Source organism: Acinonyx jubatus, chromosome D1, assembly GCF_027475565.1.
Source record: "Acinonyx jubatus isolate Ajub_Pintada_27869175 chromosome D1, VMU_Ajub_asm_v1.0, whole genome shotgun sequence".
NCBI lineage: Eukaryota > Metazoa > Chordata > Mammalia > Carnivora > Felidae > Acinonyx > Acinonyx jubatus.
Genome location: NC_069390.1, coordinates 84,498,068 through 84,514,500, shown reverse-complemented (window position 1 = coordinate 84,514,500; position 16,433 = coordinate 84,498,068). Strand labels below are relative to the sequence as shown.

At 37.2% G+C, this 16,433-nt stretch overlaps 1 protein-coding gene across 6 annotated transcripts in view; it reads right to left on the bottom strand.

Moving 5' to 3' along the window:
* Positions 1 to 16,433, bottom strand: part of OPCML (opioid binding protein/cell adhesion molecule like) — a 1,060,877-nt gene that overhangs the window by 92,006 nt on the left and 952,438 nt on the right. For all 6 annotated transcript variants that reach the window (XM_027036945.2, XM_027036948.2, XM_027036942.2 and 3 more), the window contains one exon: positions 9,856 to 9,981. In XM_027036945.2, the coding sequence (XP_026892746.1) occupies positions 9,856 to 9,981 (126 nt within the window). The remainder of the gene's footprint in view (positions 1 to 9,855; positions 9,982 to 16,433) is intronic.

Here is a 16,433-nt window from a genome sequence, read left to right as displayed (position 1 = left end):
CAACAGACGGCAGGCAGCATTGGATGCCTTTCCAATTCTAATTTTACTTTTGAGTTAGTTGGGCTTTTCACTTGCTATGATACATTTTAATATCCATTCTTATAATCTAAAAAGTATTTGGAATAGATACTATCAAATTCCATTCTCTCTTCCTCCATAAGGGGAGCATATTATTAATAACTCCTTTCTGGTTTACAGGTGGGGAAATGGAGACAGAGATTTAGTGGTTTGCCAGATTTACACAGAGAATGAGTAGATCAGAAATGAAATGTTCCCAGTTAAATCTGACACGTAAACATCTCATTTCTTAGTTCTTTCACTTGCGACTTTCTTTGTATTTTCTAGTGCTCATAGAATAAAGACCAAACTTTAAAGGGCCCTGTGTGATATGACCCTTAATTATCCCATCTCAGGCCAATGTCTCCCATTTCTATACATTCAAGATATAGTTCTTTTGTTTTTTGAGGACCCATACTCCTTCTCACCACAGGGCATTTTCACACCCTGTCCTCCCTCACCTGGAAGGTTTCTATATAGCCCACCACCAACATATACACATATTCTAATCTCAATCCCTCTCCCTAATTAACTTCCATTCATCTTCATATGTCAGTCAGCTCAAGCATCACTATCTCAGGAGAGATTCAACCTAGACTAGCTCACACCTTCCTACTGCCCATTGTCATAGCAGTTACCACATGTTGAACTTATATATTCTTGATGATCTGATTAATGACTATCCCTGACTAGACTATAAGCTTCATAAGAGCAGGGATCATGTCTATTTTACACATTGTTGTCATAAGAGCAAGCGAACAATACATCAAATGAATAAATGAATTCATGAGAGGAGATAAAAATAGCAGCGGCTTTACAAAAGACATCAAACAGCATTTCCAGCTCCAATTTTACATTTGAATTAGTTGGGCTTTTCACTTGGTATGATACATGTTAGTATCCATTCTTATTTTTATAATCTAAAAAGCCTACTGAAGAGGCTAAACATTAGTTCACAGCAAGCCTCATTTCCAGCTGCCCCATTTCTGATATACAGTTTCTCATCTCTGTGTAAGGAGTGTGAGTAGTATGAAGCACAGTCACATATCAAGAACTCAAGACCTGACTGTTTGCTCTAAGGTAAGTTATGTCACCCATACCCTTAGGAACAGAACCAACCCCAGGGAACTATTGTGTATTTCATAGTGAGTGCCTTCCCTCATATGAAAGAACAGAGAGGAACACTACTGAGGCATTATGCACCCATATTTCCTAGTGTTCCACAGTCAGTTTCCCCACTTTGGAGCCAGGGTCAGGGCCATCAGCTGTATCAGCTACAAAATGATGTTGGCTTCCTGCATTGGTCTGCCAGGATATCTTGCCATGCCCTCCCCTTGTTCACACAAAAGAACTTCAGCCTCCCAAGGAAGAGATTCTCAGGAATTTATGACTCAATCAACTCACCCAAAAGGAGCATAAATGGGATTAGTTTTAATATTGTTAAGTTGCAAAAATACAAGCATATGTGCATGCCAAAGCGAAAATGTACGCAAGCAAAGGGGGAAAACATATGGGTACCCATATGGTGAAAAGCGCATTGCTAGACCTTCATACACTTCTCATTTACAACAAGAACCAAAGTTAGTGAACATAAATTTGCTTTGCAAAAATGTGAGAGGAACAGCTTGTTTGCCCATAACTGTTCCACTGAGCAAGATATGTATAACCTTGATTTCTCATCTCAGACACCTCTTTCTCACACTCTGGGGATTAATTAGGCTCGAAACATGACTTCAGATTAGAAACAAGGATCCTGGCTGCCTTGGAGAGGGACAAAGAAATAGTAGCATGACTGGATGATGCAGTGGGTCAACTAATAGGCAATTCCTATTAGTGGCTGGAACTTGTACCTAGGATGGTTTAGAAGAGAAATGAGGTTGGTAGGTCTCAGCGGGTTGATTTTAATTGAAGGAGAGAAACAATAGGGACCTACAGCAGACAACAGCACGGGTGTGAGTTCCATTTGGAGGCTGTGCTGTGCTTTCCTTAGAACAATACTGAGTGATAGCTAGAAAGTGCCTATGTATAGGAAGGTAGGAGAAGAGTTAGGGAGGGAAATATAATAGCATGGGTGATGCTCAAAGCTAGTGAGCACTTTTGGGTTCCCCAGATAACAAGGAAAATTTGATAAAATATATCATTTTATATTGTACCTGTTCCAATGGCAAGCCATGGGCACCATCTTTGTACAATATAAAGAGCTCTAGACTTAAACAACAGGAAATAGGCTCCTTTCATATATTCACCACCTTAGTCAGCTGAGAACCATTCACCATTACTTAACCTTTCCAAGTCTTTTCCATACCTGTGGAGCAGGCACAGTATTCATGCTGACCTGTAGGAGAGTTGCTGTAAACTCACTTGAAATGGTGCATGTGACAATATTTTATAAATAATACATTCCTATATAAGTATGTTAGTAGAAAACTATAGGTTCATTTTACTTATCATTTCTATTCAAAAAAACCTTTTTACTTTGAAATAATTATTGATTCATAAGAAGTTGCAATAGTAATAGACACAGGTCCCATGTGCTTGTGACCAGCTTCCCCAGTGATGGCATCTTATATATAAAGTACATTATCCAAGCCAGGCTATTGATATGGGCACAGTGCAATTAACTACACTATGGAACTTCCTTTCATTTCACCAGGTTTTATATGTACTCGTTGTTACTGTCTTTGTGTATAATTCTATGACATTTCATCACTGCAAAGCAACTCCCTCATGGTGCTCCTTCCTCTTCCCCGCCCCAACCTCCAGCAACTGCTCATCTATTGCATGTCTTTATAATTTTGTCATTTTGAGAATATTACAACAGGGGGATCATCAGTATGCAACCTTTTGAGACAGACTCCTTTCATTCAGTGTAATGCCCTAAGGTCCATCCAAGTTTTTGAGTTCATCCCATTTTATTGCTACATAACATCTCATGGTGCGCATGGACCACAGTTTGTTTGAACACTCACAAATGCCGTAAGGTCCATCCAAGTTTTTGAGTGTATTTTGAGTTCATCCCTTTTTATTGCTACATAGCATCTCATGGTGTGCATGTACCACAGTTTGTTTGAGGACATTTGGATTGTTGCCAAGTTCAGCAATTACAAATAAAACTATGTCACTCCAGGATTTTAAGTGAAGCAGACAGACATTGCATCACTAATGAATGACCCAAGACTGTCAAGGGATAAGAGGTAGGGATAGACACCATAATAGAAATAATTATAAACAATAAAATGAGGCATAGTAATAAATATGAGCACTTTTCTCTCAGGACTGCTAGGGAATTAAATGAGTTGAAATAATCCCATTTTGTAGCCCAGGAGATCAGACAGAGGAAGTGATTTTTCCAAAGTCACCCAGACTGTTAACTGCTTGGGCCAAACTTCATCTCAGGTCTGTAAGAATCTGAAGTGCATGTTCTGTCTAAGATAGAACCACCAGCCAAACAGAATTGACATCCACACATGAGCACAGGCTAGCACTCCTTTTATTTGGAATGTTAAGGATTTGGCCATTTCTTTTAAGACATTCTTCTCAGGAATGTCTAGCATAAAAAATAAGGGCTGTAGTAGAAACAGTCTTGGACCAATACATTTTATGACCTCAACAGCTAGCAAAGTGAATACAAGATAGAAAAAGCTGCCCAGTAAGGTCAGAATCACGGAAAATGATTTAGCGAGCATTAGCTCTCTTAGCTTACATGCAATTCACTCATCCAGGAACCTCATATATGTAAAACAAAAGCCAAACATGATTTTCCCCAGAATAGCTATGCTCAGTGCCATTTATCACATTCATGAAAGCTCATGCCCTTTCCTCTGAGAAGGTTCTGTCCCATCACTACCTTTTTTATTCAGGACTAATCAACTGGGTTATACAGATTCTTGCCTATGACAAATTAGAATTAAATAATCAGAAGAAGTATGGCTGTTAAAAGGCAGGTATGCTGAGTTTAGGAAGAATTGCAATTAATAGTCAGTTGGAAAGAAGGAAGGAAAGATACAGGAACTATAAAAACAGTCACAAAAATTTAAACAATATTTCAGGGCTATATTCCTGGCTATCCCAGTCCCCAAATGCTAAGATACAAATAATTGATATGCATGATGTTGGTGTTACATTATAAAGATGAGGCCAAATAGCATTCACTGTACTCAAGGAAACAGAGGAGAACACAATACATTTTTAAAACGTTTCCATTAAAAATGGCTCAAGTCAATGATAAAGGAGTCAGCTTCAGTTACCTGGAAAATTCACTTCTGTGAAATAACTCATTCACTTGCTCCCTGAGGTATTACTGCATATGAGTAGATTGTAGGAGCAACTCACTCACAGGTGAATAGCTGTCATCTTAAAATCTCCATGGAGAGGAAACAGAAAAGAAGACTTTATTATTTTCCCAGAACATCTGGCCTTTCCAAATATGTCATTGGAAATGGGGCCAGGTGTGTAACACATTCTAGTGGATTCCAAAGGCATTGTAAGAGGGAACAACAACCCTCCTTAGAACACAATGGCCTGTACTGTTTCCTCTGCCACACCCATCTTTGCAACTTAAGATTAAGACACTAAGAAACTTTGGATTTACATTATTCATGGTGTTATGTTCATAGGACTTGCCGTGAATGCTGGCCTAGTGCCCCTTCTCCTGTCCTTTAGGAGAAGAAAAGAAAACCGTCCTTGGAATTCACCTGTTTTGCAATGTTTTCCAAACATACTGGCCACTTGCCAGTCCACTTCGCTTGCCTGTTTTAGGACCTGCCCATTCTACGGGGTGTGGGGGGGAATTCTTTGAGGAAGCAGCCTGTGATTATTATTTTAATTCCTAAGATGGAGGTCACCCAGTACAGATTTTATGTGCGTGAAGGTTGTTAAACAAGCACTATATTCTCTAACAAATCCACATAAATAAATGTTTTTTAAAGACCCATTATCTGCTTCTGAAAACAAATTAAATATTTTTTTTTATATCTGAAGATAAAGAATAAATACATGGTCAAATGTTCAGTGGTTTCCATGTCAGTTGCAAAACCTCTGAATGTATGTTTGCACAGCACTTTCCTTTGACATGTTTACAATGCTTAATAATTATGATCCTGTAAAAAAATCTCTAGTTTTCCTCAGAGGTGAGGCAGATGTCCTCCAGGAAAACCTAGTTTCTTCTTCCAAGATTGCAAAGGAAGCTGGAAGGCCAGAGGTCTCCAATGGGGTATCCGTGTCTGGAGAACACAGATGCTGGCGAGACTTTAGATCTACATCTGAGATCTTGGTGACTTTTTCCAAAAATTTCAGCCTACTTTCATAAGAAGGACTGTTTTGTGGTTTGTTTGTTCACTTTTAAGTGAAAATGAGCCTACAATACACAGTGACTTCAAAGGGGTTCCCAGGAAAGTGGCAACGATGGGAATATTTACACCATGGAAATCGGCAAATGCTACCAGGCACCCCTGCCTTCCCTACCTCAGCCCCAATCAGTGTTAAACATCTGTCAGTGTACCAAGACCTAAAACCTTTCCATTTTCTTTTTTGTTTTTAACTGTTTAAATGTTTATTTATTTTTGAGAGAGAGAAAGAGAGCACATGAGCGGGGGAAGGGCAGAGAGAGAGAGGGGAGACACAGAATCTCAAGCAGGCTCCAGGCTTCAAGCTCTCAGCAAAGAGCCTGACATGGGGCTTGAACCCAGGGACCATGAGATCATGACCTGAACCAAAGTCAGACACAACTGATTGAGCCACCCAGTCTTCCCTAAAACTTTCCACTTTCAACTATATGTCATTTCAGGTATAGTTCATACTCATGTATTTTGAACTATTTTTTTTCTTTTCATTACATCTGTTTATTTTTTATATTTTAGATTTCATATAGATTCTGATACATGCAAGCTTTGGATTATTCTCCAGTGTGATAATGGATTTGTTGGATCATTAGTCTTTACCTCTTCCCTGTAATTTCTAGGGATTGGTGGCATGTGTTTGGTCTGTCTTTTTAAACCATAAACATTACCATTCTTGATCTTTAATTGTCTGCTCATTAAAATGTTCTATTTCTAAATGAAAGTTTAGTTATTCATTTCTGTTATATAGATCCCCACATTTAATCAACAGATTTCAAGTATTGCATCAGCATTGTGGGAACAGGGCTGTCCAGTTAGCTAAATTCTCAACTATAATCTTATGGGAATTTCAAAGGAAATATCATTGCAACTTTTATTTCCTATTCTTACATGCTGAATTAACCACCACATTGTTCTAAAAAAAATGCTATTTGACATTCAAGTTTTATTGGCTGCTCTTCTAGACCTTTAAAACAACTTTCCAAGACCTTCTCAACTCCATGTGATAGAAGAAATAGCATTCTAAAAGTAAATATTGGTAGACACTCTGCAGATGCACATTTTAAATTTGCAAATCCTCCAGGTTCCAAAGCTTTTCAAATTTGGGAAACAATGCTTTGAGTTTAAGTGCTTAAATGTCATTGAGAGGGGGAAAGAGACAATAGGGAACTAAAGACAGCAAAGTGAAGGCCAAAGCCATGAGAAAAGGAAAGGCAACTGAAAGTAGATCATAGCCTGGAAGATTTGAAGAGGAGAGGCATCATTTAAATGTAGGATTTTCTGAGCTTTTTTGAGACTGACTTGTAACTACTATGTTGTATAAAAGATTGGGAATATGGACGAATCTCCTTTATTTTAAGAGGAAAACCTTACCAGTGTACCATTATAAGGAGTTCCTTCAAAACACTTACACAAAGGTGAAATGCCTTTCAAAAAATTTCTAGGCTCAGAAAACTATGTATTTAGGATTGTATTTAGTACTCAATCAATGCATTCTTGGATGACAAGCATTTACAAAAACATCTGAATTTACCAGATACATAAAAATTGGTCTGGTGTTTAGACATAATTTTGTATGTAATTTAAATCCAAAATTGTCACTCAGTCCAAGCAATATTCCCATGGGGCTTGTGCCTTTGGTAACATAAGCTATTGCTCCATTTATGTTAAAGTTAGGCTTTCTGATGTCTCTTATGTATATTTTAATATTCTTGTTAATGTTACTCTATCATAAAGACATTTTATGTTTTGATATCTGAGTTCTGTATACAAAGAATGTTTAGTGGATTTATTTATTATCTCCCTACCACAAGGCAGGGACTGACATATGTATCTTGGTTTACATGGAGGAAATGAGAGAGTGAACACTTAACTGATGCTCTTAGTAACAAAAAAATCCAGTCTCTCAGGTAGGAAGTACTGCTTCCATAAATGATGTTACAAATTAGGGGCAAATTTTCAGATCATTATTTCCCATGTTGTTATATGTGTATTTTTAAAATTTCATTTAGATTCTAATTTACATACAATAAAATGTTCCTCTTTTTAGTGTACACTTTGTTGTTTTGACTTATGTAAGTAGCAACATAACCAGCACCCTACCCCATTCAAGATATAAAACATTTCCATCACCTGAAAAAAAAATTCCCTTGGGCCCTTTTGTAGTCACATCTCCCCAAATCCCTGCTTTTGGTAAGCACTGACTTGATTTCAGTCACTACAAATTAGTATTGCCTGTTTTAGAGTTTTCTATAAATGAATTCATGCACTATGTACTTTTGTGTCTTCTTTTGCTCAGCCTGATTTTGAGAATCATCTATTTTGCTACATGTAACAATGATATGTTCCTTTTACTTGCTGAGAAGTATTTGTTGTTTAAATATACACAATCTGTCTATTTAATTGTTGAGGGTTTGTGGTTATATCTAGCTTGAGACTATTATCAGTGAAGCTGCTATGAACGTGTATGTTCATATTTGTAGACATACATTTTAATTTACCTTTGGTGCGTACCTAGAAACAGAATTTCTGGGTCATATGCTAAGTATATGTTTAACTTCATAACAAAGTGCCAAACTCTTTTCCACAGTGCTTATACCATTTTACAGTCCCAGGACTTATGTGTAAGATTTTCAGTTGTTCCACATCCTCACCAACATTTTATACTGTCAGTTTCTTTCTCTTTCTCTTTCTCTTTTTCTTTTTCTTTTTTTTTTTTTTTTTTTTTTGTTTTAAAGTTTCAGCATTCTAGTGTAGTGGCATCTCATTATGATTGAATTTTCATTTCTGTGGTAAATATATTGAGTATATTTTCATGTGCTTATTTTATTCATATATCTTATTTTGTGAATTGTCTGTTCATTTTTTTTTTGTTCGTTTCAAGATGGGTTGTTAGAATTAGGTTGTAAGAATTCTTCATATAGCCCAGGTAAAGCCCAAACATATAGCCCAGACAAAGTTCATAAATTATTTGTCAGATATATGTATGGCAAATGTTATCTTCCAGTCTATGGCTTGTCTTTTCATTTACACTTAATGGTGTTTTTAATTTTGTTGAAGCCATTATGAGTTAAGTTGCACCTCCTCCAAAAAAGATACCCTGAAGTCCTAACCTTAATGCCTCAGAATATGATTTGTAAATAGGGTCTTTACAAAGTTAATCAACATCAGGTGAAATCATTAGTGTGGGCTCTAATCTGATATGCTTGGTGTCCTAATAAAAAGATAAAATTTGACACAAAGAGAGGCACCCAGGGAGAAGGCCACGTGACCATGAAGGTAGGAATCAGGGTGATGCACCTACAAGCCAGGAAACACAAATGTCTGCCAGTCGACCACCAGAAGCTAGGGGACAGGCATTGGGCAGGTTCTCCCTTACAGCCCTCAAAAGGAACCAACCCTCCCTACCCTTGATCATGGACATATAGCCTCTAGAGCTATAAGAAAATACATTTCTGTTGTTTAAGCCATGCCATTTGTAGTACTTTGTTACAGCAGCTGTGAGAAAATAATGCCAAACCATATTTATTCATATTTTCTTCTTTTATGATTAGAGCCTTTGATGTCCTAGTAAGTCTTTCTCTATCTCAAGGTTACTAAGATTGTTCCTACATTTTCCTCTAGATCTAGGCTATTCTTTCATCACACACAGGCATACCCCACACATTTTCCTATTCACTGAAATTTCTGTTTGGATTTTCTAATGCCTGAGGGAACATTTGTTTTTGTATAATTTCTAGAATTAATCATAGTTTCTACTAATGTGTAAATATACCAAGTGACTCTGTGTTCATCTCTTCAAGTTCAACTTGGAGTAAGTTTTAGTTCCAAAAGGATAAGGAACCATTCTTTTGGTTTCCTTCCTGTGAAGGTGGAGATGATCATAACTGATGTTTAATACCAATGATCGAGTACCCAGGACATTCATATCTAGGGGTGCTTCACCATTTCTAGCCTCCTTCTTCCACCCAGGAGGACTATTTATGTATACGTCAAATAGGTACAGGTCTGGGGAAATGTTCTAAAAGTACTGAATGAGGAGATCCTTTCTCTCTTGGATGCACAGTGACACCAACATTTATAATGGGCATTCTAGCCTTCTAGCATTCTCTTTAGAGAAAGGGCAAATTACCATTTAACCCACGGGTCTCCAGATGAGAAATTTGTGTCTTTGTTGGAAGTTATTCTTATGGCACCTCTGTTCTTCCTGGTTGGGAAAACAAGTCTTCTATGGTCATAAAAAGGACTAAGAAAAATAATTCAGCACATTTTATCTCTATAAATCCTTTTGTTTTAATGGAGTACTTGGTGACTGATGCATGTGGTCTGTTTGCTTTTACGTTACTATGCTACAAACACAGCATTACTTTCTGATTTCCCAAAATTTTGCTGTGTATTAGAACAGAGTCTTTAATAGAATAATAGAATAATGCTGAAAAATTCCTACAGGCAAAGGCCTTACCCTTGACTGACAGATGTTTCCATGTCACAGTTGGCTCTGGTCTGCCAATAGCAAGACACAGCAGGGTCACACTGCTTCCCTCATTTACAGTGATGTCTGAGGAGATATTCATGATCTGGGGAGGAACTGTAAAGAAACAAAGGAGAAAAGAAATACATGAGGATGATTCCTTGTACTCAAAAGGAGGTATTGGCCTATAAATATTTGCATAGCATGTTTTTATGGTAAGTATTATTCTCAGTAATAATATTCAGATTGATTGATTTGACAAGGATGTGGCCATTTACACCACACCCTGCTAGTGTTCAGCTGCTCAACCCAGGCTCTCCCCAGAGTGTGGCAAAAGTGCAAGTACTTGCATAGCTTTGTTTTCCTCTTCTTTGCTTCATTGTCTACCTGAAAAGATACAACTCCTCATTCAAGGGACCTCAAAGATCACGTCCTCTCCACAGTTTTCCCTAACTTTCCCCAAATCCAAAAAAGATAATCACCTGTCTTTCCCACTATATTTGTCTGAACTTCCCATGGGGAGGGGACTGAGCATGTGGTATCACAGCTGTTTTTTTTTTTTTTTTCCATGCCTGTCTTTTTACCTAGACTTAGTTGCTTGAGGATAAGGATGGAGTCACATACATCTCTATTTCCACAGTGTCTGGCACAAAGGCTGACAAGGGTACCTGCTTAATTCCTCTTTGAAAGAAAGATCCAAAGAACAGATTAAACAAATCCAAAAACTATGAGATGGGTGTGGGGGTATGAGGTCAAACCTTTTCATGGAGGATTTCAGATACCTAAAGCTTTCTTCTCTGTTATACTCACATTCTCAAAGGGACGGTAAGAGAGGCTCCAAGCCTACGGCTATGCTGATTTATTCAAACTGCCAGTTTAATTATGAATTATTAATTACCAAACAGGTAGAGTGCTGGTAGATTCCAAACCACCCTGAGTCAGTGGCAAAGGAGAATTATGGCTGATGCTTGATGCAGACAATTCTGCAGCCTCAAGTTTTATGCTGCGGAGAACTTAGAGGTAAGTCTTTTCAAGGAGAAGCCATAAGTAAGAAGTAGAACATTGGACTTCTTAAGAGAATCCCCATTAGCAAATAAATAAAAATTGCCTACCCTATAAATCTGCCATATTTTGGATTATTTCTGCATTAGGATTTGGCCTGAAATTTCATTGAACATATTTTACCCAAATACACACTGGGAAAAAATAGTGTGCATTCTAACTACACTGCATTCTCTTGAGAAAACTGTATTACCTGTTTTTCAGTATTTTCTAGCTTGTTAAAAAATAGTTCTGGGCTTAGAAATGTCAATACTTTTTCACTTTTATAAAGCAACAACTTCAGTGCACCTTCCACAATATTCTCAGAATAATGTCTGCTTTAGCTGGTTGTGTTAGACCATCTGAAGTTTTCTTTCTCTGGACCCAGGAGTCTCCCTGGTGCTGGTCTTAAGGTAGATACAGTTCAGGAGAGGAGTTTATACAGTCAAGTTAGTGGAGGAGAATTTAGTGCATTGCAGCTATGATGCCGAGGGACAGATCTCCCAACATGACCCCCAGGTCTGAATCATCAGTTCTGTACATGCTATATTCCCTCTGATAGTTCAAGGAGTCCTGGATTAATAGGTATTTGTAAAATCCCATGGATATTTAGCATGAACTCCTCATTCTCCAGGTGCTCAGTCAATGTCACCCATTAGGAGGCAGGTTCCTGGAATGGCATTGCAAAGGTTAATCCAAACATTTCCACCAAGCCCCAGGCATCACTAACTGCCACCCGCCCCCCCCCCCCCCCCCCCGCACTTCAGGAATGGTGCTGCCACTTTCTCAAAGGAGGAAAGATAACCATAGTTTCAAGGGTATGGATACCAGTAAGAAAGGAAACATAGAGAAGGGATTGAGAGGAAGAAAAGTTCTTTATGTTCTCAATTATGATAACCTTATTAATATGCAAATGTAATTATGTGTGTTAATACACAATGCTTATTTTTAAATTGCTTGCACATGTATTATCTCATGGTTTCCTCACAAATTAAAAAAAAAAAATAAAACAAATATTCTCACCATGAAAAATGAAGAAATTAAGGCATGTGGAGGGTTAGGTAAACTCCCCAAAATGCCATGGTTAGTAAATGGCCGAATTCTTTCCATTAAGTTAAGCTGCTTCTTTGGTCAACATCTTATCAATGCTCCAAACACAATATTTATATTTGCATAATCTGCTTCCTCTGCTTCAAATGACCTTCCAGTGCATCTTCCCTCATGGAACTTGGGGCACCTGTGTGACTCAGTAGGCTAAGTCTCTGACTTTGGCTCAGGTCATGATTTCATGGCTCCTGGGCTCAAGCCCCAGGTAGAGCTCAGAGTCTGGAGCCTGCTTCAGATTCGGTGTCTCCCTCTCTCCCTGCCCCTTCCCTGCTTGCACTCTGTCTGCCTGTCTGTCTCTCTCAGAAATAAATAAACACTAAAAAAACAAAATCCCGGGTGCCTGGGTGTGTCAGTAGATTAAGTGTCTTATTTCGACTCAGGTCATGATCTCATGGTTTGTGGGTTCCAGCCTTGTGTCAAACTCTGTGATCACAGCTCAGAGCCTGAAGCCTGCTTTGGGTTCTGTTTGCCTCTCTGTCTCTATCCCTCCCTTGCTCATGCTCTGTTTCATTCTCTCTCAAAAATAAATAAACTTTGTAAACAAATTTTAAAAAATTCCCTCACAGCACTTACCACAAGGAACAAAACCACCTCATTCCTGTTGCTTCCCCAGCACACTGCTTACACTGAAGGTAGGAGTCCATCTTAGACATCTTTGTTTCCCCCAGGGTGTGCTTTTGACAAGCAGCATCTTCAAGGAAGGTTCTCAACGCTTTTAATTTAATTTTAAATCTGAATTTAATTTGGCAATACTTTTATGACCCTCCCCTCGTTAGCATGATAATTTTTTGAAGGAGCTCTTGGAAGTGAATAAATGTTTCTACATATTTTTATAGGAGACCTTTGTTCCATTTGCAAACACTAATCTGTGGCAAATGCTATCTGTTTCTAAGTATCTATGAAATTTATGTGTCAATCTATGTATATATGAATGTATGTATGTATGTATCCATCCATCTATCTGTCATCTATCTATCCATCTATAGCTACCATCTATATCCTATATATAGTTATATCCATCTATAGCTACCTATATATATATAGGTAAACACAAAAATCTTAACCAAAAACCAATATTATTCACTGAAAATGAGAGGACCTACACAAGTTTAATTAAAAGATGACAAATAGCATAGTGTGTTTTAGTCAGATCTGCAGATATTAGGATCCCCACCTCTGCTGATCATGAATGCATCCAGTTATCTTGTCCTTGATGGTGGTGGGTTGCATACAATAGGGTCTCCATAGTGCATGTTGTTCAATGGACAACTACAAGAATTTCAAATTGTAGTTATTTAACATAAATAGATAAAAATAGTTAAATAGATATAGACATTTAGATGTATAATTAGACATACATAAAATGTTGTCTGCCAGTCTATGTATGTATATACACATACACATACCACACACAGAAAGTGACAGACAGATAATATTTTATCAGATAGCAATGAATTGTCTTGAGGAAGAAGCAGATTTGCAAAAGTATCTTTGGGCTCTGGGTTACCATAAGGTATACACAAATTCTATCTTTACCCTCAGAATGGCCAGCTGCTCTTAAACATACCAGTGAGTCCTGAACCTGGCACATCTTCTCCAATCACATGGCCATGAGAAGTTTATTGTCTATAGCTTTGAATGTTACAAAATTCTTCATTTCTCAACCTGACTCCATTTTATAATTCAAACCCCATACACCTACCACAATCACTTCTTAAATATCTCTGTTCTGTCGAATACCTCCAACAATCTGCCCCTTGCTAAGACTGGGAAATCCAAACTTCTTAACAGGATTTACAAAACCATTCACAGTCTGGCCATAGCCTACTAGCCTCTTCTCTAACTAGTAGACCCCAGATACTTCTCTAAGGCTACATCATTCTCTCATCTTTGTGCTTTTACATATACTGTCCCTTCTGCTGGGAAAGCACTTGCCTACTTCTGAGCCATTTGAACACCTCATCCTTCAACACTCAACTCACATATGAGCTCGTTTATGAGCCCTAGCTGTTTTCTCTTTGTTCCCTAGGCATTCTTGTTTATGTCTTTATCATACAATTTATCTTTGCAACTAAGCTATTCCATGGAAGAAATCTGCTCTATCCTTGTATTCCTGTTATATAACACAAAACCCTACGTGTAGTAACATCCTTTTCCCCTCTAAATGTAATGTATGAATGAATCAGTTTTTAAATTGGATATCTTATAATCTGTCAAGTGTTTTCCATCCTAGAGATCTGATATTTCCCGTTTCCTCTACCTGAAGTACCCCCCCCCCACCTTAATCTTATGTTTTTTCCTTCTGGGCTCAGTTTTGACATTGCTTCCTCAGAGTAGTCTTTGTTACTGACCTGAGTCCTACCCCTAACTTATCTAATTCATATTATTTTGTTATAATTTCTCTTCAACTTTAAATTTTCCTTAATGATTCCTATATAGTTTTGTGCTTTTATATTCATTTTTATAATTATTTGTTTAAGGTCTCTCTGGTCCAAAACTATAGGCTGTATAAACCATTATATCACTAGTACTTAGAACTATAACAGGTGCTTAATAAAGCATATAACAGGTGCTTAATAAAATGTTTCTGAATAAATAAATGCTTACTATATATACAGTTGAGCCTTGAACAACACAGATTTGAGTACACATATAATGTTTTTGTGCAGTACAGTACTATACATATATTTTCTCTCCATTTTGATTCTTAGTAACATTTTTTTCTCTAGCTTATTTTATTATAAACAATATAGTAAAAACTACATATAACATATAAAATATTTGCTACCAATGTTTTATGTTATTAGGCTCTTAATAGTTAAATTTTTGGAGAGTTGAAAGTTTTCATGTGGATTTTTGACCTTATTGGGGGAGTGTTGACGCCCCTATCCCTCATATTCAAAGGTCAATTGTAGTTTGTTATACATGTTATTTTGCATTTGTGGGAGAGCAAACCTGAGTTAATTAGGGGTTAAAATGCACACATTCTGACATATTAACACCACCTTACATAAAGTTGATTATAATATAGTTGAAACAGCTTATGAGAAGGCCATTACCATAGCTTAGGTTCCAGGCTCCAAAAGACCTGTGCAACCTTGGATATTTTTGGGTTAACTCCTCTGAACCCCCAGTTCTTCATCTATAAAATTAAGACAGCATTTTTCTGTCTATAATTAATTCTAGCTGTTAAAATTAAGGAGCAATGTATATAGCACACTAGCATGGGGCCTGGAAATTAGTACTTAATAATTGTTAGTTGTTATTATTTATTTTTATATATTCATTTTTTATATTATTCATGCCATTTAGAATAAGCCTTGTCTGTGCCCAATTGCTCATTTTCTAAATCTCAGTTCCTTCAACTTTAAATCAGGGCTTATATATAGTTGATGTTCACCTTGGATAACTGGGAAGACTTCATTATATATGCTTCCAGGGTAAAAAGTATATATTAAATAAATATCAATTTCTTCCTCTTTAGCTGAATAATTGAGCCTCAGCAAATGAGTGGGACAAATCACAGATTTGTATAAAGATATTGCCTGGCTTTTTCTTATCTCTTTTCTCTTAGGGGGTGTCTGTTTCTGTTTGTAGAAGGAACTGAGTACAGGCTTTAGCACCATGTGCCATTATTTCAAGGACATTAATTTCACCCATCTCAAACCTACTCTGACTCTGTCCAGCCACAGTATTTGCAAGTGTTTTATTTATGACTGGATGGCACCGTTTAAAAAGTATTATAATTTGGAGTAATAGAGGCTAAAGTTTGAATACCTTTTTCCCCAACTTTTTTCTGTGTGATTAAAAAAAAAAATGATGTGATTAAGCTTCAGGTTCCCCTACCTAACATGGGCATAAAAAGATACATCACACAGGAATATGGAGATTAGATTAGAGAGAATGTTTTAAGGAGACTTAAATAGCTATTACTATTATTTTCTCCTCCTCCTTCTCCTCCTTCTTCTCCTTCTTGTTATCCTCAGGGAATAACAAAATATTAAGAGACCATGTGAAAGCTAACATAAATATGAAATGTTCTCCATTATACTCAAAGCTGATTTAAAAAAAAATAATACATAAAAGAATTGGTGTTTTATTCTTGTAGGGTTAACTTTTGTATTTTAATAAGCAAGTTTATTTCATAAAGTGTAGGTAAGAATAATTTGGGAATTATAGCATACATGATAGGCTAGGTCATGCCATATTTTGTATACAGAAATTATATGGTGCCAAAGGCAAGACATGAAGTGTCAGACAAATGATCTGATCTTGGTTCCTCCATAGGTGTATGATCTTTGTAAATCGCTTAACCCCTCTGGCTAACATGTGCATATACACACGTGTATGTGTGTGGTGGTGGTGGTGGTGTTCAGTTGTTTGTTTTAAGTTGCTTGGTTCTAAGTGAAAAAAATAAATTG